This window comes from Ursus arctos, unplaced genomic scaffold, assembly GCF_023065955.2.
Source record: "Ursus arctos isolate Adak ecotype North America unplaced genomic scaffold, UrsArc2.0 scaffold_3, whole genome shotgun sequence".
In the NCBI taxonomy this organism is placed as follows: Eukaryota; Metazoa; Chordata; class Mammalia; order Carnivora; family Ursidae; genus Ursus; species Ursus arctos.
In genome coordinates, this window is record NW_026622985.1 from 5088704 (window position 1) to 5114936 (window position 26233).

A 26233-nucleotide genomic window follows, 5' to 3' on the forward strand; every position below is an offset into this window, starting at 1 on the left:
GGCTTGGCCTCACTGCCTCTCTGTCCAGCTGTGCCCAGTTTGCCCAAAGCAGACCATGGCCCATGCTGTCCCAATGCCACCAGTGGGCCACCATTGCATGCGTGTCCTGTCTCTCCCCCAGCTTTGAATTTCATCCTCTCCATGGAGTATCTGCAGCTCAATCACACCCCTGTCCTTGTTTCCAAATAGCACCTTTGAAGGCGGGACAGGAGACATTCCCACCACACAGGAGCTGGGGCTCCAGTTTTCTCCACCGTCCCCAAATAAAATGTCCCTGATCCTTTTCCTCCTCCACTGTCCCCACACACCCATCAGCTTTCACCTGAATCTTTTAGGCATTAGTGAGTGTGCATACACGTGCATGCGCACACACACACACACACACACACACACACACACCAAACCTGTCTAGTCTCTTAGCTGCCTCAGAAATACCAGGGCTTTGGAGATAATTCCTAACAAACACAACACATCCTCTCGCTTTCCCTCCACCTTCTGTGTGCATATTACTGCTGTGAAGATGTTTTAGGCATAACCACTTCTAAATATTGCTCCTGAAATTAGTGTTATTCACGCAGGTCTAATGTAATGAATTCTATCTACAGTCAAAGTTACCGTGTTATCACCGGTTTTTCCCGCACTGGGAGGGCTTCGAGGAAATGGGGCCCACGCGTTAACCAACGAGGTCAGGGGCTGGGTGGCAGACGGGCCAGGCTCTGCTCCGAGGCCTGGCAGCCTCAGGCTTTGCTCAACCCACGCAGGGCCTTCTCAGTCGGCTGCATAAACTGCTGAGTCCGTGTGTAGGGTTTTTCTTTTTTTAGTTGCGATTAAAAACAACATTTATGGGTGCCTGGGTGTCTCAGTCGGTTGAGCCACAATGAAACGTATAGGTTGCTCTTAACCCAAACGCCTGCATGAGTGAGCGTTCTGAACCAATTACCGTGACCCTGGGAGTGCTGTGCACCCATTGGCTGCCGCTAGAATGCACAGACCAATCGCCAGCAAGGAGGACAGGGTTCCCGTGTTTGATTGGATGGCCGTGGTCCATGTCCCAGGCATCCTGGAGCTGAGGAAGTCCAACCAGGTCCGCTCCGCGAGCACAGGAGTTGGGCGTGCAGAGTAGAGTCGATGTACCCACCTTGCTCGCTGTGCCTGACTTTTATCTCGATAGAAAATGTGGTTTTGAGAAATCCACTTGTGGGTACCTCTAAAGCATTCAGATTGATGGCCAGCTCTCAGCAAATCTTAACTATTGTGAAAGTGGGCAGCGTTTAAAATGCAGGAGATCGTGCATTAAAAATCTTAATTTCTGCTCTTTCAAAAAAAAATAGATATGGCAACATCAGTTTTCCTCATGAAAGAAAGTGCGGGACGCAGCAGTAGCTGCTCATTTTAGATGGACACGGACTCCTCTCTCTGCCCCATTCCCACACCTGGCCTTACTTCCATCCCTCACAGATGGTCCCTGACCCCATAGGCATGTCACTTTGGGTCCCTGCTCCAGTAAAATTGAAGCGATAAAGTAATTCAAGCCCTCATTTTAAAAAGCCAAAAAAATGTAGGGGCACTTGGGTGCCTCAGTCAGTGAAGCATCTGCCCTTGGCTCAGGTCATGATCTCAGGGTCCAGGGATCGAGCCCCATGTCGGGCTTCCTGCTCAGTCGGGAGCCTGCTTCTCCTTCTGCCTCTGCTGCTCCCTCTGCTTGTGCTCTCGCTCGCTCTCTCTCTCAAATAAATAAATAAAATCTTAAAAAAACAAAACAAAACAAAAAGGGAAAATGTGAATGTTGTATTGTCAAATAAGCCCTAAGCAAAATATTGAATTTTCTCCTTCATATGCTCACACACATGAGGCAATCTGTTTCCGTCTCCCTCCTTTATCTTAGGATGTTAGTTGACTATACATATTGCCTTTGAAGAGACTTCTTAAAATGTACCTTTTCACAGCTTGTGAAAAATGAAGTGTCCCCGACCCATGAGGTACCCCCCCACATCCAGGGCACCCTGGAGGAGGCCATGTCCTCACCTTGCCTTTAGAGGGCTGCCAGGCCATCTGCAGCCTGGACAAGCGTGGGGGAGTGAGAACACCACTGGGGTTACTTCTGTGTGTGCCCTGGGGTGCCGTGCTCTCAGGAGGTCAGCCAGTCCCTTCCTCCAGCACAGCTGAGCCAGACGTTACAGGCCCACACATGCCACCCTCCCTGCACCCAAGACGGAGTCCCTGGTGCCAGCGGGGCCCCGAGCTGCCTCCCAGGACACGTTGAGCCGTGCCCGTGGCTGACAAGGAAAGGATCATGTTCTCCTCGACCGCTGGCAGATCAGCAAATGCCCATGTTTCCGTGTGATGATGAAACAGAAGTAAATAGGCCACGGTGCCCTCTGGGATCACCTGAGCCAGTGTGCCTGCTCTTAAACGGGTCTCCTTTACTTGAGACCCTTGGAGTGGCTCCCATCGGCCACTTCAGAAAACCCCCGGTGCTGATGGGAAACCTTCTCCAAGTCTCAGCAGGCAGCCGGAGCACCCGCACACAGGCTTCGGACTTTAGCCATTGCCCTGCGGTAGCACGGTGACTCAGGATAGCAGCCCGGAGCTACAGATGACGGAGGCGTCACTCGGAGCGGCAGCTGCGCCTCCAAGCAAGCGTCCTTGGGTTTATCTGCCTCCCACCTCCACCAGTCCCGCAGGCAAGCAAGCAGAAAGACGAACCGGGTTGCGCTGCCCCAAGCAGCCACGCTGGGTCTGCTGTTCCAGTAGGCCGCTCTGTCAGAGACTCGCACTGCAGTTTTATAGACTTAAAGTAGTGCATTAGCCTATTGCAAAACGTACTTGTACTTTTCAGAACAGTTTCAAAGCATAAGAAAGGCAATGAGCCCTTTTCATTAGGACTATAGTCACCAGAGGGGATAACGCCTTACAGGGGTGAGACCCGAGCTCGGCACTCTTCTCCAGCCCCTGGGTATGACCTGTTTGATACCTGAGGTGATTCTGTCCTCAGGAAACCAGCAAACAAATGAGAAAGGCAGTGGGCCCAAGGATGTGTCCTATTGTGGGGCCAGAAACACAGATCACGCCAGAATGCCAGGCCTGGAGACACTATACCTTCATGCCCTTGGGAACTCAACAAACCCAAGCTGCAGGGGGTGCACACACTGTCTTGTTCTGCCCCCATAAGAATCCAGGACCCCAAGAGTTCCATCTGGTTTTGAGTTCTGTGAAGTGGAGGCATTTTTAGAGATGATTTATACAAAGTTGTATGAAGACATCATTCTACACCCCAGAATGTTCCAGAAAAGGAAGAGGGGAAGGAGTCCTTGAGCAAAAGACAGCCTATTTTCCCCACCAGACGTTCTCCCTCAGGGCATGACTGGGTCAGGATCCCTGTTTTATCAGACGGGATGAGGAAGAAAAAAATGTGTGGAGAAAAATCACATCTCACCAGATTTAATGGTTACAGTTGTCTCTGCAGAGCTTTACCTACAGGAGGACCTTGTACCCAAGTTGATCAGCTCAACTTCATTAGACAGAATCAAACTTGAGCCAGAGGGCGGAGTGGAGGACGGAACAGGCCCCTGTTCTTCTGGCCTGAGTGGTGAGCCAGCCTCTGGGCGCCTGTGAAGACAGAATTCCAGCTCATAGATTCAGCTGTCCTGCAATATACCTTTAAAGAAAATATACCTTTCCTAAAAGACACACAGTACACTTCTGAGCTGTCTGCTTTTTTAAGAGTTACCCTCAAGTAAGCCTCTTGAGAAAATTCATCTTATTTTATATAGCCACTGCTTACTTTGACTAAGAAAATCCCCAGCTCTTTCGCCCTCTGGACTCAACCTGCCCCAGGACGAAATGACTGAAGATATTCGTAAAATTCAAGACACTGCAGTGTTAAGGACCCGCCATTTCTAAGGCTGGTCGTAAGAAAGTCACACGTGGAAAAGGACAGCGCAGGGCGGTCTGGCCACCTCACCCAGCATGACCAACGAGCCGGCTGACCTTTCTCAAGCCACTTGATCCCCTTGGCCTCACAGTCAGATCCAGACTTGAACCAGAGCATCCACGCTCTTCCACATTCTCTGTAGACCGTGGGCTTTGGTTTTGAAGTCCGGGCCAAGAGAAGGTCCACATGTGCTCGCCCTCCCAAGGGAACACCTCGGGACAGCTAATCTTCAGTGCAAATCTGTGCTGTTAGTACTGTATGAGGGCCTAAAATCCAGTATCTCCTGGAGAGAAAGTGAGAGAAGCAAAACAGGAAAAATCACCGTTCATGAATAATCCATCCGCCTCTACCCAATGCTCAGTGCAGCAAAAACAGTGGTGTGTGTGTGTGTGTGTTGAATTTAAAGATCCCTTAGTGCTCACAAAAGATCTCACTTAAGAAATCTGTTTGTGGTGGACCTGTGTGTATGGGGCTAAGAAATTATGTGAACACGTGGTTTTTAATTATTTAAAATGTGGTAGTCCAGAGAAGAGCGGGTAACAGAAACATGCAGGGGAATTATGGCAAATGTACTTATATTTATTTAGGGTCCGAGGTCTTGCCTGTTGCTAAAAAGAGTTCAGTGAGATTTCCGGGAATGGAAAAATCAGGACTTGTGTTTAGAGTTGGAAAAGCTGGGGGCAACGTTGTCTCTTCATGAACGAGTTCCCTGCAGACGGAAACCTTGGCTCTGACCTTTACACGGGGGATCTGACCCATGAAGACGTGGGACTGCCAGCCCGAGCAGGTGTGGCTGCGCTTGGCGGCCTTGGAGACAGTGCTCAGGGGGCAGCTGGGTGGCGCGGTGTTCAGAGTGCCCGGCCGTGCCCAAGGCGAGATGGGCTGTCGGCATCCAGCCAGGTTGAGGCAGGTGTCCGTCAGGAAGGCGATGCCCACGGAGCATTTGTGCGATACATTGGGATGAAGCATGGGCATTGCATCCAACAAGGACATGGAGGAGCCAGGGTGCTCTCCCTTAGGGGTGGGGCTTGTTGAGATGAAAGTGCAAATAAAGGGCCGGGAGAACCAGAGGGAAGGAATCCATCTGAACCTCCAGAGGGGACGTGGAGGACAGGCCACAGGGGATCTCCCCAGAGCTAGAAGAAATGGCAGGTAGATGACAGTCCTGTCAGGCAGTCTGCGGGGATGATCTGTGCTGACGACAGAGCCAAAGTGCATGGACCAGATAGGTGGGAACGGTAGAAAGGAGCTCCCACTTACTCACCAATGCCCCCTCCCTCTCTGGAACTATCTCACACATTAGCATGAATGACCTTCCCTCATCCGCCAGCTGCCATGGGGTGATTCACCGAGCACAGTGAGTGCTGGAGGCAGGGGTGCAGCCTGGACTGGAGGGTGGGCCTGGGCAGGAACTGCCCAAGAGGGAAGGTGAGGCTGAGCCCCTGTGGAAGGACAGAGACACACCCTCGGGGCAAGTAGAGTCAAGCTCTTTGCTGCTGACCTTCTCAGGCCTGCACAAATGGGTGTCTGCAAAGGTTCATGGCCAGCAGTGTTCTCCAAGTGTGTTTGCCTCCAAACCTCTCCACCTGTCACCTGGCTAGGCCAATGTTCTGCCCTCCACTATGGAACTGATATGCCAGGGTGAGCTGTCCCCGTGGTCAGATGGCTCAAAGTAGAGAGAGATTCTCAGTGAAGGCCCAGTCAACCAGGGGCCCTCCACCTGATGCTAGGGCACCCGTGACAGAGGGCTGGTCCCGTGGCAGGGATCTCCTCCTGTGCTGGCCTCCCAGGCTCCTGGGCCTGGGGCTTGAACGTGCACCCTCCTTAGGGAAGTTCTTCAAAGTCTTCAGACTGTGGTTTCTGAAACCCCATGCGACCGAGGTGGTTCTTGGATTTGCCAGTTTGGGGAGACACCACGATCACATCTGCCTATGGACTGGTAGGTCAGCATAACCACAGACTCATGGCTACACGTACGGAGCCTTCAGTGTGTTCCAGGTGCTGCCCTCACTTTCTTCCTACACCTTGGCATCTAGTCCCCACGACATGTGCTTGAACGAGGCATTGTGATTCTTCTCATCTGCACACAAGAGAGTCAGACTGCAGGCACTAATTTGCTCAAGGCCACCTCTGAATCTGACCATAGCTGTTCTAATGGATACAGAAGATGCAGGTGGGAAAGAGTATCTTCAATCAGTTGAGTATAAATTAAGTACTTAAACATGAAAGGGTGATCAATCTGCTTTTCTTCAGATATTTAAGAAATTTTCTTATAGGGGCGCCTGGGTGGCACAGCGGTTAAGCGTCTGCCTTCGGCTCAGGGCGTGATCCCGGTGTTATGGGGTCGAGCCCCACATCAGGCTCCTCTGCTATGAGCCTGCTTCTTCCTCTCCCACTCCCCCTGCTTGTGTTCCCTCTCTCACTGGCTGTCTCTATCTCTGTCGAATAAATAAATAAAATCTTAAAAAAAAAAAAAAAGAAATTTTCTTATATAGGGGCACCTGGTGGCTCAGTCAGTTAAGCGTCCAACTCATGATTTCTGCTCAGGTCGTGATCTCAGGGTTGTGAGGTCGAGCCCTGCTTAGGGCTCCGTGCTCAGTGTGGAGTCTGCTTGGGTTTCTCATGCTCCCTCCTCTGCCCCTCCCCTGACTCATACTCTCTAAATAAATAAATATATAAAGTCTTTTTAAAAAGAAATCTGTTATGTATTTATCATAAAAACATTTTTAAAAATAAAGCAAGAAGGAAAAGCAACCAAGCATAATGTCATCTTGGGGATGATTGGTTATTTTTTTTTTCCAATTGTTTGAGTTTCCCTTTCTATACCACAGGAAACAGCAACAGTTTTATTTTAAAACTCAAGGAATCCTAATAGAACAAGTCTGGTAAGGCGCCTTTGTAGGGGGTGTGTCTCTAAGCCCGAGGGGGATGGAAGACATGAGGCAGGCTCCAGGACAAGATGGGTCCCTCACTCCCCAGGGGGTGGCGTCCACCTTGGAATCCCAGCCGCAGATCCTAAGAGCTGAGTGAGGCTGGAGCCTTGGCATCTCCGGGGAGGTTATTTTAGGTATCAGTGGGTTTTGCTGAGGTGAGTGCTTTCTGGCCAATAAAGCCAAGTTATTTGGGGCCACTGTAACAGCGAGATAGACAGGTGGTTTGTGTGTGAAACATTGAATTTACTGGCTTTGCGGTCTGTTGACTATGGACGAGGCTGAAAACAGTTGTACGTAAGTTTCCTAAAATGATAGGTGATGATCATTATAAGGAATAAGTACTCACTTTTGACGGCATGTTACCATTTTATGATTTCTAAAAATTATTGTAGGGAACTTATCTTGAAACAAGCACCTGTGAGTGTATCTTCTCAGTATTAGAAATTTGTTTTCCACGTTAGTCCAGACCCAGGTAGTAGTTGGAATAAGCCACATTTATAGTCTGCCCTACTCAGTCGGTCCCAAACATCAGGCCATTTCTACAAATAATCAGGAAGGCAGAAATAATCAGATTGGCCAGGTAAGCGACAGGGCGGATGTTGTCAGGGAAGATGGTGATGCAGAAATGTGACACCGAGATCCTTGGGGACTCGTGCTTTCACTCTGTCGTTGGTGAGGCTTCTTTCCCAGGTAACTGGTCCAGGTGCCTCTCCCTAGGTCTATGACAACCTTTTCCACGTGTGTGACTTTGGAGTTTTGTTTCCCTGCCTTTCCGGTGCCTCCTGCCCTAGATCAGGACTCCAGGAGCACCTGCCCCGCACACCTGTCCTTCCCCCACCAATTCCTCACCCCTTCCCGATGTGATTTCTTTTCTTCTTATTGTCATAGTTTACAACCACGTGGGATGTGTTTTGTGTTTGTAAGTCACTTCCTCATTGTCTTTCCGAAATTCTCATGTAATTTCCAAAAATAATTCTTTCCTCCCTGCTGTTTTGAGGAAGGTGTCACTTTTAACTTCGTGGACAACATTCTGTGGGGCAAAACACCCCTGTATCTTGAGATCGGGAACTGAAGGAGAGCTTGTTTGTTTGTTTTTTTTTTTAATTGTATTTATCTGTGAGAGAGAGAGAGAAAGAGAACAGAAGCGGGGAAAGGGGCAGAGGAAGAGGAAGAAGCAGACTCTCTGAGGGGGGAGCTTCATGTGGGGCTCAATCTTGGGACTCCAGGATCATGAGCTGAGCTGAAGTCAGACACTTAACCCACTGAGCCACCTCAGGTGCCCTGAATGGGAGTTTTTTAAGGAGTCTGTTCATTACCTCCATTCTTTTTGTGGGAGGATTCACTGTCTTTGAAACACAGCCATGAAGAGGTTTTAGGAGGCAGAGGATGGAAGCCACCTGGCTTAGACGTAAACTGTTTTCAGCTGTGGCTCAGCAAGGGGAGAAGCCCCAGCTGGCCAGGTGGCCCGTGAGGGGCTGGAGGAAGCACTTCCCCACATGTAGACCTGGACAGCAACCTCAGCATTGTTGGGAACATGTGAGCAGTGCAGGTCCCGGGACCCCACCTGAGACCCTCTGAATCAGAAACTCAGGAGTAGGGGCGCCTGGGTGGCACAGTGGTTAAGCGTCTGCCCTCGGCTCAGGGTGTGATCCCGGCGTTCTGGGATCGAGCCCCACATCAGGCTCCTCCGCTATGAGCCTGCTTCTTCCTCTCCCACTCCCCCTGCTTGTGTTCCCTCTCTCGCTGGCTGTCTCTATCTCTGTCAAATAAATAAATAAAATCTTTAAAAAAAAAAAAAAAGAAAGAAACTCCAGAGTAAGGGGTCGCTGAGCTATCTATTCTAACAAGCCCTCCAAAGGATTCTGATGCAGGCCAAGAGAACCATTGCTCCCAGGGGACTCGGATGCCTGCAGCTAAGTGGTCCAGTGAGGTCCACTGTCTGCTGATGGTAATCACAGCTGCCATGTCTCAGCCTTGACTCTGTGCCCTGCTGTCTCCTCTACCTGTGTCGCCTCCTGGAGCCTTCATTGCCACTGTAGACAGAGGAATAGGTCTTGCATTCCTGAGGGGCATGCCTCCAAGCTGCGAGACACAGTATGATAGTGGTGTGGGCATTGCGAGGCCGGGAGAGTCCTCGGAGCCAGAGCAGCTGGAGAACACCAAGGTCGTGGAGGAGGGAGAGCTTAAGCTGCCCCAAAGGGATGAAGACTTTCAAGAGGAAAGAGAAGTCATTTTCTGAGCAGGAGTAAATGCATCAAGTTGGAAATGCATGTGATGGCCAACCCTGAGATCAGATATTCAGTGGCCTCTCCTGGTGGAACCTTCCCCACATCCCTGCTTAACAAAGGTACCCTCTCTTGCTTCTCCATCTGCCTGTGCCACTCTCCGGCTGAGCCTCTGAGTTGTTTGCTCTGCCCTGAGGGGAGAAGGGTTTTGAGCCTGGAAACTGGGGGACAAGATGACAGCTGAGACAAGAAAGACTGTGGGTGGGAAACACATTTTAAGTTAAATTAAGTTGAGGTTCCTTACGTTGCCGACAATATCATGGGCAAAATGACCCGAAAACCCCTTCTGCTAAACAGCATCTCCAGGTGCTGGAACTTGCATAACGAACGTCCTTTTAAATGCATAGCTGAGCTTGCAAGAGAGTAAATGAAATCATATTGGCCTGAAAATGAGGATGAAGTCACAGAATAAAAGAGCAAGGAGACTCTCAGGGGACCCCCCTCCTCGAAATGAAGGGGTGGAAAGAATAAGCCACTAGCACAGGGAGATGCCAAGGGAAAAATTCAGAAAGACCCTGTAGGCCAGTCAGTCCAGGGTGGGGAAAAATATTACAGTAGCCTCAACCCAACAGAAAAACCTTTGTCTCTCTCTTTTTTAAGACTTTATTCATTTATTTGAGAGAGAGAGAGAGAGAGAGAGAGACAGTGAGCGGGAGAGAAGCAGAGGGAGAGGGACAAGCAGACTCCCCACTAAGTGCAGAGCCCCATGTGGGGATGGATCTCATGACCCTAAGATCATGACCTGAGCCGAAACCAAGACTTGGACACGCAACCAACCAAGCCACCCAGGTGCCCCAGACTTTAGTCTCTTGATGATCCCAGCCAGCCACCAGAGCAAGGAGGGCAGGAGTTCCTCAGGTCTCTAGGCCTGAGCACCAAGAGAAGAAAGGAAAAAAGATATTCTTACACCCATCAGCTGGAAGTGTTAATATGTTTAGTAGATGTTACAGATGGTAAAACTTCAGAAACCATCAGTAAGGAAACAGAAAGACAGGCTGACCGAGAAAGAACTTTGTAATCTAACATGCATTATAGAAAGAAAGAAAAAAAGCAAAGGGTTTTCTTTTTCTGTTTAGTTTTTCTAAAAACACCTACTGAGGTGTTTATTGCAGTGACAATTTTGTCTGTACTCACTGATCTCCACATTTTGGTACAACCAAAGGATGGGGGCCTGGGGACAGGAAGATGAGGGAGAACCCGTGGTCAAACGACACGACACATTCATTTAATCAAAACGGGGGGAAAAATCTAAATTTGAGGAAAAATTAAAATGGTTACTTTTATGAAAGACCGCATATATAATGGATGGTTACAACAGCTCTACATAAGACTGCAAAAAAGTTCCCCATTCGGTTACTTTGATGCCAACCTTAAGTCAGTAGCAGTGGCTGAACAGGACATTCCAGAAAGCTAAGCAAAAGTAGACCACACATTTTGTTCTCTAGAGTACTGGTGATAAGGGATAGATCGTGGAAGAAACTAGCGGAGGAAATGGACAGTGTTTTTCTTAGATTGCCTATCTGAGATGGCAAATGACTCACCTATGCTTCATGCCAGACCTGACTCATAGTCAATTCAAAATTGAGTCCCTTGGCAACTTGGAAAGTCCCTGAACGTCAGATTTTCTGAGGTGTTGATTAAATACAATTCATGTGCTTTAATATTCTAGACTACCTGGAGACAGGGTTTCTGTTTTGATGATGAAAACTAAAGCATCAGCTTTGTTCTTGCCGGCATGAAGTACACACTTCCTTCAGAGACGAAGCCCCAGAAATATATATGTAAGAAAGGACTGAGCTTTTTTTTCTCAAAGGTACTTTAGAATATACTGAAATCCCTGGATGAATGGAATCAAGGTTTGTTCCATAGGACATGGAAGAAAATCTTCTTCACTTAGAAAAGTTTACATGTAGAGATTCTCCATAAAATTCTTGGTGAAAGAACCTTAATTTGGCTCTTGCCTAACAGGTGATTTTGTGTGATTTTGAATGGACTGGCCCCTTTAATGGGCCTGGCAGAGTAAGTTTCTGCAACATGTACCCTCAGGGATAGATGAAATAATTTGTTGGCTGGGGCTTCTTTTATAATTTGCAAAATAGGAATAATAATATCCACACTGCAGAGGGCATTGGATTAAATTGGAGGTAGGTAAATATCCATCTGAACAGTGCAGTATGTCAACACCCAGCTACCACTGTAGGACTTTCAAATGTCAGTGTTGGACTATACTCTCTGAGTAAGTAGCCAATGGTCTAATATTTTAGGTGACCCTTAAAGCCAGACATCAGGGTAAAGGAGGAATCCTGTGTCACTCTTTGCTAAAACAGGCACATGACAACATAATGAAACTTCAGTTTTAAGATGGCTACACTCAGTTGAAGGACAGTCAACCATTATGGCTGCTGAGAGAAACTGCATACCTCATCCCAATGGAGTCCTCCCCACAAGGTCACTTCCCTCTCTGCCCCATGGAGCTCTGCCTAGCCTAATTGCCATGGGGCTTTCTATTGTATCCTAAGGAAACAGTGATGTTCATATGTGTGAAAGAAATCCACTCCCTACTGTTACTGATACCCTCATTTAAACAAATGAAAGCAGTTAAGAGGGGTGCCTGGACGGCTCAATTGGTTAAGTGTCTGACTCTTGGTTTCAACTCCAGTCATGATATTGTGGTCAAGAGATCGAGCCTTGTGTCAGGCATTCAGTGTGGAGTCTGCTTGAAATTCTTTCCCTCTCCCTCTCCCTCCCCCTCTGCTCCCCCCCCCCCCCGCTGGCAACCACACTCTCTCTTTCTCTGTCTCTCTAAAATAAATAAATAAAATCCTAAAAAAAAAAGCAGTCAAGAATCACTAAACAATTTTTTTTCTTGATGCATGAAAGAGGGGCAACAAATTGATCAGAAAAACTAATACCAAAGGAAGTAGAGTTAATTTAGGAAACAGAATAGAACTTTAAATATTTTTTGTCATTGCTTTCCAGAATTATAATAGATTATCACATACATAAAACAAGAGTAGGTGAATAAATCAGTGAATAAAAGAACATCCAAAAGTTTCTGGAAATGAAATACAGACACATCGTGGTGAAATTTTTGATATTCACAAATAAAGAGGAAACTCTTACCAGCTTTGAGAGAGAAGGTTATAGACAATTCAAAAAAAACCATGCTAGCCTGTGGGTCCTCATCTGTGAGGCAGGATGGCAGAGAAGAAGGGGCTGAGGATACAGTCTTGAAGAAAGATTGTGACCTGAATCTTGCTTGGATTTAGCCTTACCGATTGTCAAGGATGCGGATTAAGTGAAGACAATCTTCAGACACAAGCAGGCTTAGAGAGTAAACTGGATCCAATTAGATTGTCTTGAAAGTACAACTACAGAAACAAGTAATCCAAATAATGGAAAATAAATATAAAAAAGAGAACCGTGTGATAGGCAACTGTCTCATTTCATAGAAGGTCCTGTAATGGAAACCCCATAATGTAAAATAGATGTATATTTTTAAATTTATATTCTATATTTACATACTATACTTATAATTATGTTATAATTATTTGTATATGATATATTTAAATTATATACTTATATATTTTATGTGTCTAGTTATTATATTAATAAATGTATTAATGTATCTAATTATAGTAAACATATAACATGGTATTTATATTTAATAAATATTATAGGTGTATTTATGAAAATATCAGGGCAATTTACACATTGATTAGACAGAACTCTTTAGTTCCAAGAGACAGAAACATGTCTTGTACTATTTAAGAAAAATGGGTTTTTGTTGGAGTTTTTTGGCTCACATAACTGGGAATTCCAAGAGCTGAATCCTCATTAAGGTCATGACCGAGTCCAGGTACCCAGTTACTGTCATAGGACTGTGTTTTTCCCCCATCTGTGGACAAGCTCTCTCTATGTGCTAGTCCAAGTGACTGCCACTTATCCCAGACTCCCCAGTTCCATTGACTCCAGCCCAATGAGACCACCTTCCCCAGGATCTCTGGTGGGAAGGTCCAGAGACAGGCCTTGATTTGTCCAGCATAGGACAAGTGCCCTTCTTTGACTCCACGGTTATGTGCAGTTTAAATTGGCCAGATTTTGGTTCATCTCACGCCCACGCTCCATGGCCGGGAGTAGATAGGGGTCACTGTTAGATATTCCCAGATGTTGAGAAATAGCTTATCCACAGAAAGGAGGAATTCGTTTAGCACTAACAGGGAGGGGGACAGTGCTGGACAGACAAAAGCAGTATCTGTTGCCTGTATATGTCTAAACAGAACAGTGATTGCAACACAGCCCTGCCTTACAGTGGTGGAAATTGAAATTTTCTCTGCCCATTTCTCTGGGCACATCAGAATTCTAAGATTAGACTCTAGAGAAATATGGGTTGACTGATACCAAGAATATATGACTTGACTCTTAAGAGAATCCAGGTCTATTTTATATCCACAGGTGCCTTCAAAGTCTTCATTATCCTGCCTTCTTGAAGAAGTGTGTGTGTGTGCGCGCGTGCGTGCACAATAATGCTCTATAGTGAACTGGCTGCACTGTTACCTACATCACGCAGTGTCTTTGAGAGGCCCCGGTCTGTGGGGCTTTTGGACAAGAACACTAATGTGTTTTTTTGTGGTTTTTTTTTTGTTTTTTTTTTTTTTAAAAGATTTTATTTATTTATTCGACAGAGATAGAGACAGCCAGCGAGAGAGGGAACACAAGCAGGGGGAGTGGGAGAGGAAGAAGCAGGCTCATAGCGGAAGAGCCTGATATGGGGCTCGATCCCATAACGCCAGGATCACGCCCTGAGCTGAAGGCAGGCGCTTAACCGCTGTGCCACCCAGGCGCCCAAGAACACTAATGTTAATTAAATGTTAAATAGTGCCCATCTAACTAAAGAAGCCGTCATTTTGAAGAGGAATGAACACCTTAAACTTTTGAGCAAACTACCTAAGGAATTAACTAGAGGGAAAGAAGGTAGGCAGGATTAGGGCCACCAGTTAAGGCAGATCCATGTAATGCTGGTGACAGAGGGTCTCCTCTACACCCTACCTCTTCACTCTCTTCCCCCGGAGCATTTGCACACAGGTACCCCCACATGGCCATGATGCCATGCAGCCCAGGAAACACCATAGAGCCCAACCACTTTTGACAGAACCTGACATTTCCTGTTTGGCCTCATGTTTCCTTGCATCTGCGCATTCTTTGATCCTTCTGTCGTCCATCTGCCCACACCATGCTTGTTTCAAGACCCTGTTCAGTGGTGCCTTTCACGTCCTCTCTACTTCTGTTTTCCTGAGGCAATCTCCATGTGCTTCCCACCGCGGCTCGTAACCTGACTGACTTGTGTTGTGTGTGCCGGTGGTTTTAACCTGCGGGAGACATTTCCCTGGAAAAACACCAAGACTTTCCAAGGGAATGCATTCCCAGAAGTTATGCCTCCATTTTTGTATTTGTTCTTGCAAGTGAGGTGCCTGGGAGCTCACCTGGGGACAGCCTCAGTGCCAGCATTCCCCCGACTCCACTTGTAGGAAGCCCCTTCTCCTCCCTCACAAAAGACAGGTGTAGCACTCAGCCATCGGGCATCCCACTTGGGTGCCGTTCCCTGAGATGGGCAGACCTATTCTTGGTGCCTGGCGAAAGGACAACTGGAATTCTTGGTGGAGGGCTGAGCAGGTAAGAAGTCCAAGGTCTGCAGCAGATCCTTTTGAGCATCAGGTGATTTCCAAGTCTTCTTTCCAACCAAACTGACAAAGAATCCAGTCACTGGCTTACAGCTCATTAAGCATAAATTTTGTGACAGATCAATTACATGATATATGCCAGGGGAAGAGTTTAGAGGCTTAATTGACCTCTACTTACTCATGTGAACAAGGCTTCCTGGTGCTTAATACCAGTAAGAATGAAAAATATGAGCTGCTGTTTATGGCAAACCCCACCTCAAGCTAGTGATAAATAATGCAGTCATTTTAAAGGAATTAATTGATAAAAGTCTCACCTAGCTCACTATGAGAGGCACTTTCAACGAAATTTTACCTTTTTATTTAACAAGGGTCAAAATTTCTAAAATATTTATGCCGTTTGTATTGACTCCTTTCAGTTAATTATCACAGTGATAACCACTCCATGTCAAGAAAGAATTTAACACTGCCACGTTATGGTGAGAGGAAATAACAATTAATTTATATACATATTTTATACAAAGAAATCTGATTAATAAAAAACAACTCTCAAGTGTAAAGTAGTTCAGATAACACGAGATGCTGTGGCATTGTGGAACAGAAATCAGGTCCAGAAAAATGAGACATTCTGAAACATGGCCTGTTAAGAGAATTTGCTCACTCCTTGTTACATGGGGGCTTCTGGACGTCAAAATACTGTCATGTTCAGATTCCTTTGATTACATTTTAAAATGGAAACAATTTTGGGGCGCCCGAGTGGCTCAGACAGCTCTAAGTGTCCGACTCTTGATTTCGACTCAGGTCATTATCTCAGGGTCATGAGATAAAGCCCTGCATCAGGCTCTGCGCTGAGCATGGAGCCGGGTTGAGATTCTCTCTCCTTCTCCCTCTGCCCCTCCCCCCAACCCACCCATGCTCTCTCTCACACTCTCTAAAAAAAAAAAAAGAAAAAAACATTTTTAAAAGTATTAATATTTACAATGCAGCAGAAATTACATTGAACTCATGATGGAAAATTTCAGGTGTCAATTAAAGATGTTAGAAATATATAGTGGTTCAAAATTTTGGGGGAATGTATACGACAAAAATTACTGACATGCACTGATTATCAGTTTGGACCACTGGTTCGGAGCACTTTGCTGGTGGCTCCCTTATTTTTCCTTTTATTCCCAGTAACTAGAACATAGGGAACTAAATCACAGTAGATAGAGCTGAAGGATGAGCATTGCTTATTGGCTATGAATGGCGTGCCAAAACCGTAGGCATCAGTATGAGATGGGGAAGAATCCTGTGAGACTTCTTCTCTGGTCCTTATCAATGTGATGGAAGTGACCCTTGGGAAGTCTCCCTTGGTAATGACCAGCAAGTAAGCAATATCATAGGATACACGAGCTTTCATTTGCATTTAATCAAATCACTCAAAACTAAATCTGTTACAGAAGTCCTTGGAAGATCCTTATATTTAGTGTTTGAAATTTTCTTTGGTGACTTTCTTTGGTGAAAAACTCAATGAAACTAGTATGGAACAGAACACAATGGTGTTCACCTTGAGGAATTGGGAGCCTGAAGTTAGCATTTTCTTCCTTGCATCTTAGCTAGAGAAATTTCCTGAAGCGCTCATTTAGATTGAATGGCATTTGAATCATGAGAGTATAAAACTAAGGTGGAGGACAATGAAAGGGTTAGTGTTCCTTATTTGGGTTCTGTGGCTGTTCATTTGGACGAGAACTTAATCACAAATTTGTATCAGGCTTCTTCTAATGACAAATTAAGTGTTTTTCACATTTGCAAAAATCGTGCCATTACTTTTTAGCTCCAAAAGGGTGTTCACGCCTTAAGAGAAGAGCAAACTTGCCAGAGAATTAATTAACTCAAAAATCATGAGCTGCACTTTTAGGGCTGACAGAAGATAGCAGAAGGGATATCGACAATGTCGTATTCCTTTTACGATTCCTAGTTAGTCACCAGTCAATTGTCCGAAGAATGTTTACATCTTACATTTTGATTTGGGATTTCAGAGAATGATAGTACTCTGTATCTAGAAGGGATTTTAGAGCTCATCAGAACCCACTTATTTTATAGAAAGGGGAAAGAAAGGCTGTTCCAAGTTCAGAGTCGAATTGGACCTCAATGTGGGATTCCGGCTCTCGATCCAGCTGCCTCTGGATTTCAGGCTGGGGTCCCTGGACCACTGGCTTCACAGAACCAGGGGCTGAGTGACGGAGGTGAGGGGCACTGAGAAGGGTCTGCAGGGCCCCAATCTCGTGACAGCCAAAGCAGCTGCAAGCTTTTATGTTTTGGGTTTCTGTTTATCAATAAAGAAAAAAACAAGTCTCCTGCACCATTATCTTATTCAGAAATTGTCAAAACATGTTACAGCTCACAGGGTTAATAGCAGAAACCGGCCCAGCGGAGGACAGACGTGAAGTCGAGGCAGGGCGAGTGAGGTGAGGATAGCTGATTCCAAGCAAAGACTCTCAGACTGACAGAGCTGACTGAGGACAGACATGAAAACCACACCAAGCCAGGTTGGAGCCTCACAAGAATGTTCCTTCCTATCTCCAAATTGGTGCCATCTTTGACAGCTCCCGCAGGGGCGTGGCAGGCAGTCGCTCGCAGGAGTCTGAGCCCTTGCACGTGCTGCTCTCTCCTTGGCCTCCCCTGGGCTGGGTGCCCACATCACTGCCATCATTCTGTCCTCCCGCCCTCGCCAACACATCCCCACCACCTGCTGCACGTGGCATTGCTCCCATTCCTTCTTCCCGGGCATTTATGCACTCGTCCTCCCGATGCCTGTGTGACTGCCCTCCTGAAAGCGGGGACGCCCTTACCCACTCCTGCCCAGCACGGGCTCCCTGGCCCCCCATATGGTGCATGGTAGGGGGTGCCTCACTGAATACCTGTCTAGTAGGTTCAAGGATGCAATTACCCAGGCCCTGGAAGGTGATCCGTGAGAAGTGGAGGGCTCACCTGGGCAAGAGGGGAGCTCTGGTAACTGCAGTCTTTACTGTATATTGTGAAAATGGTTTCACACGTACACGCTCAATATAGACTTCTCACACCTTGTCAATTTAGGTTTGCAGTTGGCTTAATTTAGAGCACTGACTTTCAACTTTTTCTTTTCCTCAAAACTCTGAAGGATGTAAAGCAAGCCCAGACCAGCATTCTGGATCTCATAACTGGAGGGAAAGGGGGTGCGGTGGGCTTGGAGTCCCCATCAGCCAAGGATGCTTTCTGAGTTTCCAGGGCTTGTGTGTGTCAGGAGAGCATCCGAGCTGCAGGTGGGACCCGTCGAGAGGTCAGCTTCAGGGAGCAGACCCGGTGGGTTTACTTCACACTTGAGAGGTGACAGCTGGGATGGGAAGAGCGGGGCCAGGGCTGGACGGAGCACCTATTTGGTACTCCTGCAGTGTGCTGACACCTCTCTCTGACCAGCCATCCACACTCGACCTGTGCAAACGCACATAGCATTGGTATTAGCATATGGCATCGTCGGGCTCTTGTGTATGTGACTGTCCCCTCATAAACCATGTGTCCCCAGATTGCCAAGAGTCTTGGACTGGAAATCCATGTCCTAGGTCCAATCACAGGGCCCTTCCCATCTTGGCACACACCCCCCACCCCCCCACCCCCCAGCTGTAGGGACACACCAGGGCCACTGCACCTTGGACCGGCAACACATTGAGCCCTCCCCACAGTCCTGTGGTGGCCCATGAGCCCACCTCCCAGACAAAACTGAGACAGAGGGGTCCGACCCCTGCCCTGGCCACCATTCAGCTGCTCTACTAGGATTCAAACGCAGGCCTCTGTGACCTGAAACCTCCATGCTCTTTCACGGCGTCCTACACCACATAGAAGAAAAAGTGTGAATTTAATTGCCCTACTTGTTCAGCGACAGTGACAAAAGGGAAGGCCGGAAACAAGGGCCTGGCTTGGCCGTCTGGGCTGCCGTTGATGGCTGTGCAGCGGAGCCCCTGAGTGGGGTCCCCACAACGACATCGTGGGGCGGAGTCACCGGCTGTGTGGGCAGAGTGGCCGGCAGCCGTCCGAGGTGCCACAGCTCATCAGCAAGCCCTCGGCAGGAAAGGTCTGGCTGTACTGGCCCGGAGGCACTGTTTCTTCTCCATATTCACCCTCTCATTAAGGGCCTGGCAACAAAAGCCAGGAAGAACGCCGCAGGAAGGCGGGCATTGTTAAAAGCGTTCACTGCATTCGGACACATTGCCTTGTGCATTTCTGCTTCTCTAAACAATTCCTCCTTTGTGTTCTTGTCTTTATACTGTTGAGCTCAGTTGTGAAATGTCTATTTTTTTAATTTTTGTTCTTTTGTTTATTTTATCGTTCGGGACCTCAAATAAGCCAACCCCTGAAAGAATGTTCTCCTCGGTGCTTTTTTGGGCTCGTTAATTCTATGTTGCCAGTCTGCTGTCCCGTTAAAGCCATGGCGAGGATGAGGACAGGGATGCTGCTGGCCTTTGACTCTCAGTGCACTATTATGTGCAGTGAGCGCCGGGAACGCCTATGGCCTGTATTCACATTAGACATCCAGCGGCTATGTATTGGACGAATGGTTTTGAAAAAAAATACAAAAAAAAAAAAAATTAAAATACTAAATAGATAAATAAATAAAACAAAATACACTGAAACTCCAACACAACATAGTCCTTACTTCCTGGTCCAGCAGGGCTGAGCTACTGAAGTTTGAAATCTGTACTCCTGTCCTCCTCTGGGCATGGAGCGTTCAGTGACCTCAGAGAGCCTGGAAGCTCACTCAGACTTACATGCTTAATGTATCTATCTCCAAAGAGCTGGCTTGGTATGTGTGCCAAATGGCTACACCCTTCCCCCGTCATGAATGTTTAAGTTTGATGGAACTCTGGCTCTGATCATTGCAGATCTCTGCATCTCGTTCTTTCTGCAGCAGTAAACCTCACTTAGTGCTCAGGGGGCCAGAGGGCCTCCACCAAACACATTTTTGTTCTGGTTCTTTTTAATTTTTCTTGGAGGTGATCCTCCAAGATCACCTCTTCTTTGGACCAGATCGTCCTGTCTCACATGTAAAAATGAAGGGGGAAAAATAAATAAAATCAAAATGAAGGGGGAGCCAAACGCCCGTGCCGTTAATACTTTAGGCCAGATTTCAGATGTTCATACCGAACATTTGTCAGAAGTTCCCAAACAGTATTAGCTATTTCTAAGTCTGTTTATATTTGGAAATGATTTTTTTTTTAAAGAACTCACTTTTAAAACAACTTCAATGAAACCAAGGGTCAGGCTGGAAAAAACTGCATTCACCATGTCATTTGTCTGAATTTTTAAATGTGGTTGCTCATAGATACGTGATAAAAACCCAAAAGTCTGATTTGTAATGTGATTTTTGAGCGAAAGTTTTGCTCTTGATCACATATAGGCCTACGACTCCCTTCAAGTTAAAATGTTTCTGGAGGGAGTGTTGGGTTGGAACGGGTCTTGCTTGATTCCTAGCGCCCTGAATTCCAGCTTCCTGGTGAGTCAGGCAGGTTGGTGTAGAAACGTGCTGGCTGACCTGTCCTTGCCGTGTCTTGTCCAGTAAGCCTGCCCCTGGGCCCCAGCAGTCCCTGCGGCACAGACAGGGTCCCACCGGTGCTGTCTGAGGCCGAGGAGACAGTGTCTGTCAGCAGCTGTTTTGCATCAGAAGACACGACTGAAGACTCTGGCGTGGTGAGCTCCCCCTCAGACATCATCTCCCTGGATTCCCAACACGACAGCATGAAATCCAAAGATAAGTGGGCCACAGACCAGGAGGACGGCAGTGACCAGGACCTGGCTGGAACCCCAGAACTGGGTCCCCACAAGAGCCCCACGTGGGAGAGGAACGGCTCTGGGAACTGGCATCCGAGGTGAGTCAGGGGACAGCTGGAGAGGGAGGTCCCAACCTAGCCTCGGGGAAGAAGGTCTTTGGTTCACGGTAACCCATCCAACGTGTGGCAGGTGCCCTCCAAAGTTGCCACTTCCCTATGTGGGGGTTCACTAGCCACACCATGTCTTCAGGCTTTCTAGACATGAAGGTGATTATAAGTAATACCTAAGATTGGCTTGTTTGTTTTTCCTTTTATATGAATGGTACCATATGCTCAGTGCCCTTTCTCACTCAACATCGTGTTTTTAAGATCGAACCATGATGATACGTGTCTTATGAGTTCATTTGTTTTTCTACCTTTTAATTAATGGGCAGTTAGGTTATACTGGTTTTCCACGCCACGGGAAACAATGAGGAAGTTGTACATATGTCTCTGTTTACACATAGAGAGCTTTCTAAAGGAGCAATTATTAGACATTCAGAAAAATTCATCCTCAACTATGGACTGTTGACGAATTGCTCTCCAAAATGATTGTCTGGTTTACAGGCCCTCCAGTGGTCTCTAACGGCCTGCTGTCCACACCTGCATCACATCTGTGATCAGTACACCTCTACTTTTCCACTCGTACAGTTGTCTGATGGCACTTCACGTGCTTTTCAATATACAGTTGTCTGATTAGTAAGAATGAGCATGTCGTCATATGTGTATTACCACTTTGATTTTCTTCTTGCATGACTTGCCTTTCTATTGACTGCCCTTTTTAAACTTTTTTTTTAATTTTTTTATTTTGAGAGACAAAAGAAAGAGCATGCACAAGAGTGGGGAGAGGGACGGAGGGAGAGGCAGACAGAGAATCTTAAGCAGGCTCCACGCCCAGCATGGAGCCTGACTCAGGGCTTGAACCCATGACCCTGAGATCATGACCTGCGCCAAAATCAAGAATCGGACATGTACCCCACTGAGCTACCCAGGTGCCCCCATAGACTGCCCTTTAAAAACAAAACAAATACAAAAGAAAATGGATGTTACTTTTTTTAAAAAATTCAGTAATTTCTTCTTAATCTGTAAATCAGTTCTTACTAAACAAAGAGTCTTTAAGACTATGCCTTGAATGTAACTTTGTTTTCTCTTGTTGAGTAAAAATTGCTTTTTAATTTTAATATTCTTGAATTTGTCCCTTTTCTCCTGAATGTGTATGATCTTTGCATATTTAAGAGACCGTTCTCATGCCCCGAAGGACTAAAGATTATCTGAATTTTTTATAAAAGTTTAGTGTCGCTTTCTCACATTTGGGCTTCTCAGCTACCTGGGTTTATTTTCGGGTGTGATGTGAAGAAGGAAATCTATTTTCTCCCACTGACTCCTAGCTCCACTTTGGATTCCATGTATGCCCCCAGCACTCTGCCCCATAGTGCCGACTTACCTGTCTGACATTGTCCCAACCCCCCATTGCCATTGCCCCTTTCTTTGTTCTTCTAAAAAGGAGGTTAATTCTCCGCGGCCCATCAATTTTTTTCACCCTGTCGATAATTTTAAGAGCCAGTCACACAAACAATGTTATGGAAATATTAACAAAAAGTAGAATGATTCCAAAAAATTCACAGGTTGATCACCAAAATAAGCAAATGCCTTTGTATTTTTCATATTTTGTTCCCACTTTGTCCATATGAACACACAAATCTTTACCTGGTTAATGTAATTGTAGTGTCAGTAATAATTTATTTTGATTTATTTTTACCTAAGGATTTATCACGAGCATTTGCCCATTTGTTAATTACACTCTCTAATAATTTTAACGTATAGCTCGTCAATCTTAAGGACCATTTCAAGGCCAAGTTTGTATTTCATTTGACAGGAAATTAGAAGGAACCAATTGCTCCCTTCCTCCCGCTCACCCCCAACACACACACAAGGTGTGTTAGCCTGTGCTGCTTGCATCTATGAGAGCAGAGAAAAATTATGACAGTTCCTTCTTAGTCCATTAAACATTAAAAAAAAAGTCACTTTCTACAGCAATCCCCAGGTCTGTTCTGTGAGTTTGCATGGAGATTGCATACCCCAAGCTCTACATCTGAAGCTAATCAGACACGTTTAATTCTGGCCCCTAGGGATGCTCATGTTAGTCATCGTTGGTTTTGCTGGCATTGACCCCTGATGTAAAATCTTGCTGACTTCTATCCAAATATGAGAGTTAATGTTGCCTGTGGCCACAGCCAGGATAATCATGGAGTCTTTGGAACTTGATGCTTTATACCAGCAGTGAGTAGGGCATGTTTTTCTGCCCTCATCTCTGGGACGCCATGGAATTTGAAAATAGCATGGTGGGGAGTGAGGGGGCTCTGACAGACCCACAGTGGGTCCCCCAGCACTAAGTGGCTGCCTGGTCTTTGTGAGTCCTAATGACTTTGCAGAGCCTTGTGGGGTGCTTATGCATGCACAGATAACGCCTCCTACTTACTCTATAGGTGCTGTAAGCCTATAAATGCCCGGTGTGCATGGCTCAGTACACATTGCCTGGCTATCAAATAGGACATATTGTCAAAACTACTACTGTGAGTTTAGGAAAGGGTCACCATGAATTCTCTGGGCTTCCAACAGCCCAGCAGTCCAAGAAGGATGCAGATAGCCTCTGAGCCCCCCAGCCCTGTGTGTGCTGTTCCACTATCTGCCACAGGGTTGGGCTCCACCCTCTGCCTACAACTTTTCATGGAATGACCATAGTTAGTGCAATATTGTGATTCATAAGAAATATCTATTTGGTCATTCAAATGACCAAAACGTATACCTCATAAATATTTGGTCTTCATCCACAGTTTCTGGCTCACAGCTCCCAAAAACCTTGGAATTTCCTGAGTGTTGAGAATGATAAAGGTCTTTTGTATGTTAATGAGATGCCTTTTGGAAAGCACCTTTGGATGGGGGCTGGTTGCCAGGGGAGCCAACCAAGTGACTGAAAGGTAGAACTTTCAGCTCCACTCCCTGACCTTCCTGGGAGGGGAAAAGGGTTGGAGGTAAAAATAGCCAATGGCCAGGGACTTAGTCAATTGTGATGATGCTATGAAGCCTCCATAAAACCCCAAAAGGACTGCATTGGAGAGCTTCCGGGTGGTGAGCACGCGCAGGTTGGGGAGAGTGGCTCCTGGAGAAGCACGGAAGATCCTTCCCCCACCTCTCCTTATGCATCTCTTTTTTCTGGCTGTTGATTCGTATCCCTTTTGATATCCTTTAATAAACTGGCCAACCCAAGCATTTTTCTGAATTCTGTGAGTCATCCTGGCAAATTAATTGAATGTAAGGATTCTGTAGCGGTTGATCAGAAGCACGAGGCTGGTGTCTCAAGTGCGGGGTAGGGAGGAGGCCGGTGGGACTGGTCGGATGGTGTCTCTGGGTCCATAGTGTCAGAAATGAGTTGAATTCTTGGACCTCCTGCTGGAGTCAGAGAAATGCTTGTCATTGTACATGGGGCAACGCCCCCCACATCCGTATTGAGTCCAGGAACACCTGAGAAGTTTCTTTTACAGGAGTTCTCCCCACTGACAAGTTAGACCAACTTGGAGACTGTGGTGTGGGGTATCACATATTTATTTTCAAATGTATGATTTTCCATCAAGTTCAGGGTGATGGAGAAGCAGGTATTAAGCTGGGGTTGCCAACTCAAAGGCTCACGGGGGCCAGGCAGATAATCAGCGTGAGCGGCCACAGAGAGCAGCCCTGAAAGCTCAGTCTCCTCTCGAGAAAGCAGCCTTGCACCCCCCTTCCAGACTCACCCAGAGGGATCGCAGACCCAGCCTGGCCGGCTTTTGAAGAGAAGCCAGAACCCAAATTCTTATGTGAGGTGTCCCAAGTTTAAAATGTTGGCAACCAAGTCAGACATTCAGAGCCAAACCAAACACATCTGCATGCTGGGCCAGACCGGCTCCCAGATGTGCACTCCACTGAGTATTTAAGGGGCGCCCTGGCCCTTCCTCCTCTGCCTGCGTCTCTTCCAGCTTTGGAATAGCGTTATAGTTTCTCAGTGTCTCCTTGAAAAATATCTTCACAGATACGTGTGGGGACTCCTTATAGCCTCCTCTTCATGAATTATGAAAGTCTCTTACAAATTCTGCAGGAAAGCAGCCTGTTTCAAGAGCACCCCTCTGTTCTGCCTCTGAATGTTCCTGGCATAAGGCTCTGTGAAGCACTGTTTTTGAAATGCTGTTCTATGCCTTCCACCATCCACACTGTCACACTGAAAGCCCTTACAAATACACACTTCTGTTTCATGGATATGGAGAGAATACATCTCGCTGAATGAACGTGGTGCGTTCCAGAGGCAGGCTCTGTGGTCCTGTCTGCAGCCTCGGACGCACTGAGAGCATGAGCAGCAAAAAGGCAGGAAAGGCTGGAGGGGTCAGGATGGGGTGGGGCCACACTCAGGGCAGGGGTGGGGGAGGCCTACAGACACTAGGCCAGAGGTCAAGTCTGCAGAATTATGGCAAGCCATGCTGATTTCAGGGGTCCAGAGCAGCCCAGGGTCAAGTTCAGTGGGATGAGAACCTAGGCTGGGGGGTTGGCAGCCCCAGGTCAAGCTGAAATTGTGCAAGAGCAGAACCCACCGCTGTTCACGGAGCTGTGGCCTTCAGCTCGGCCGCCTGGACAGAGCACTGCACAGGAGCACCTGCGCTCAAGGGGGATTGAGAGAAACAGTAAGGCAGAGTAGGTTTCCTGACGTATCTGACGTCCTGGGGTGGGCATGGGGGGTGGACAGGCACACTTCGCATGTGCCCCTGAAGTGCATGCCTCCCCTCCCTCCCAAAGAGATGGTTCTCAGTGCCTCCTGCTGGTCCCTGATCCTGCCTCCTGGCTCTGCCCTGCGTGATTCTGATACCTAGTTTCTGCAGGGAAGAGAGGATGCTCTTCTCGTGTGGCCAACAGCCATGATCCGGGCATGGCCATGGCAATGAGACCAGTCCATCCTCTGAATGCCAGGTCCTGGAGGCTAGGGTGAAGCAGAAGGCCCCCTCTGCAGTGCCTGTCCAGGCTGGGTCTCCCTGGGCTGGAGGGTGCATTCTGAGAGCTGGCAAAGCCATCGCCTGTAGTCTCAGACACCATCAGCTTGTAGCATCGGCTCTCTGGGGCCAGTCCCCAGTAAGACAGGGAGCGTATGTGGTTTTCTGCTTTGCCAGAGGACCCTATCCTTTTCCCAGCCCTCCGTTACTCAGGTATTCATGGAGTGCTATTGGGAACAGTGCAAGACCCACTGTGATCTGAGTGAAAAGACCCAAGTTCATAAGCCCTATGGAGTTAGGCCCCTGTTTGCTTGGCTGTTCCTCCTTTCTCTGCACACCAAAGCCATCTGAACGGCTTTGGCTAGGGTTGCCTCGGGTCCCACATGACAAATTGGAGGCCAAGTGCAGTTTCCTCCAGGGCTCCTGTGGGGTTGGCCTTAGCTGAAAGCGTCCTTCTGAAACTCTTCAGCCCGGGAGCAAAGTTCAGGGCTCTGTTCCCTGCAGCTGATTTAGAGGCTTCACTCTGGCTGCTATAGCCGCCACCCCTTCAGTGACACCATTGGCTGGGCTCCACC

The 26233-nt window shown here is 47.2% G+C and overlaps 1 protein-coding gene across 6 annotated transcripts in view; it reads left to right on the forward strand.

Annotated features, from left to right (window-relative positions):
* Positions 1-26233, forward strand: part of COBL (cordon-bleu WH2 repeat protein) — a 263831-nt gene that overhangs the window by 213377 nt on the left and 24221 nt on the right. For all 6 annotated transcript variants that reach the window (XM_044385241.3, XM_044385246.3, XM_048213125.2 and 3 more), the window contains one exon: positions 20400-20709. In XM_044385241.3, the coding sequence (XP_044241176.2) occupies positions 20400-20709 (310 nt within the window). The remainder of the gene's footprint in view (positions 1-20399; positions 20710-26233) is intronic.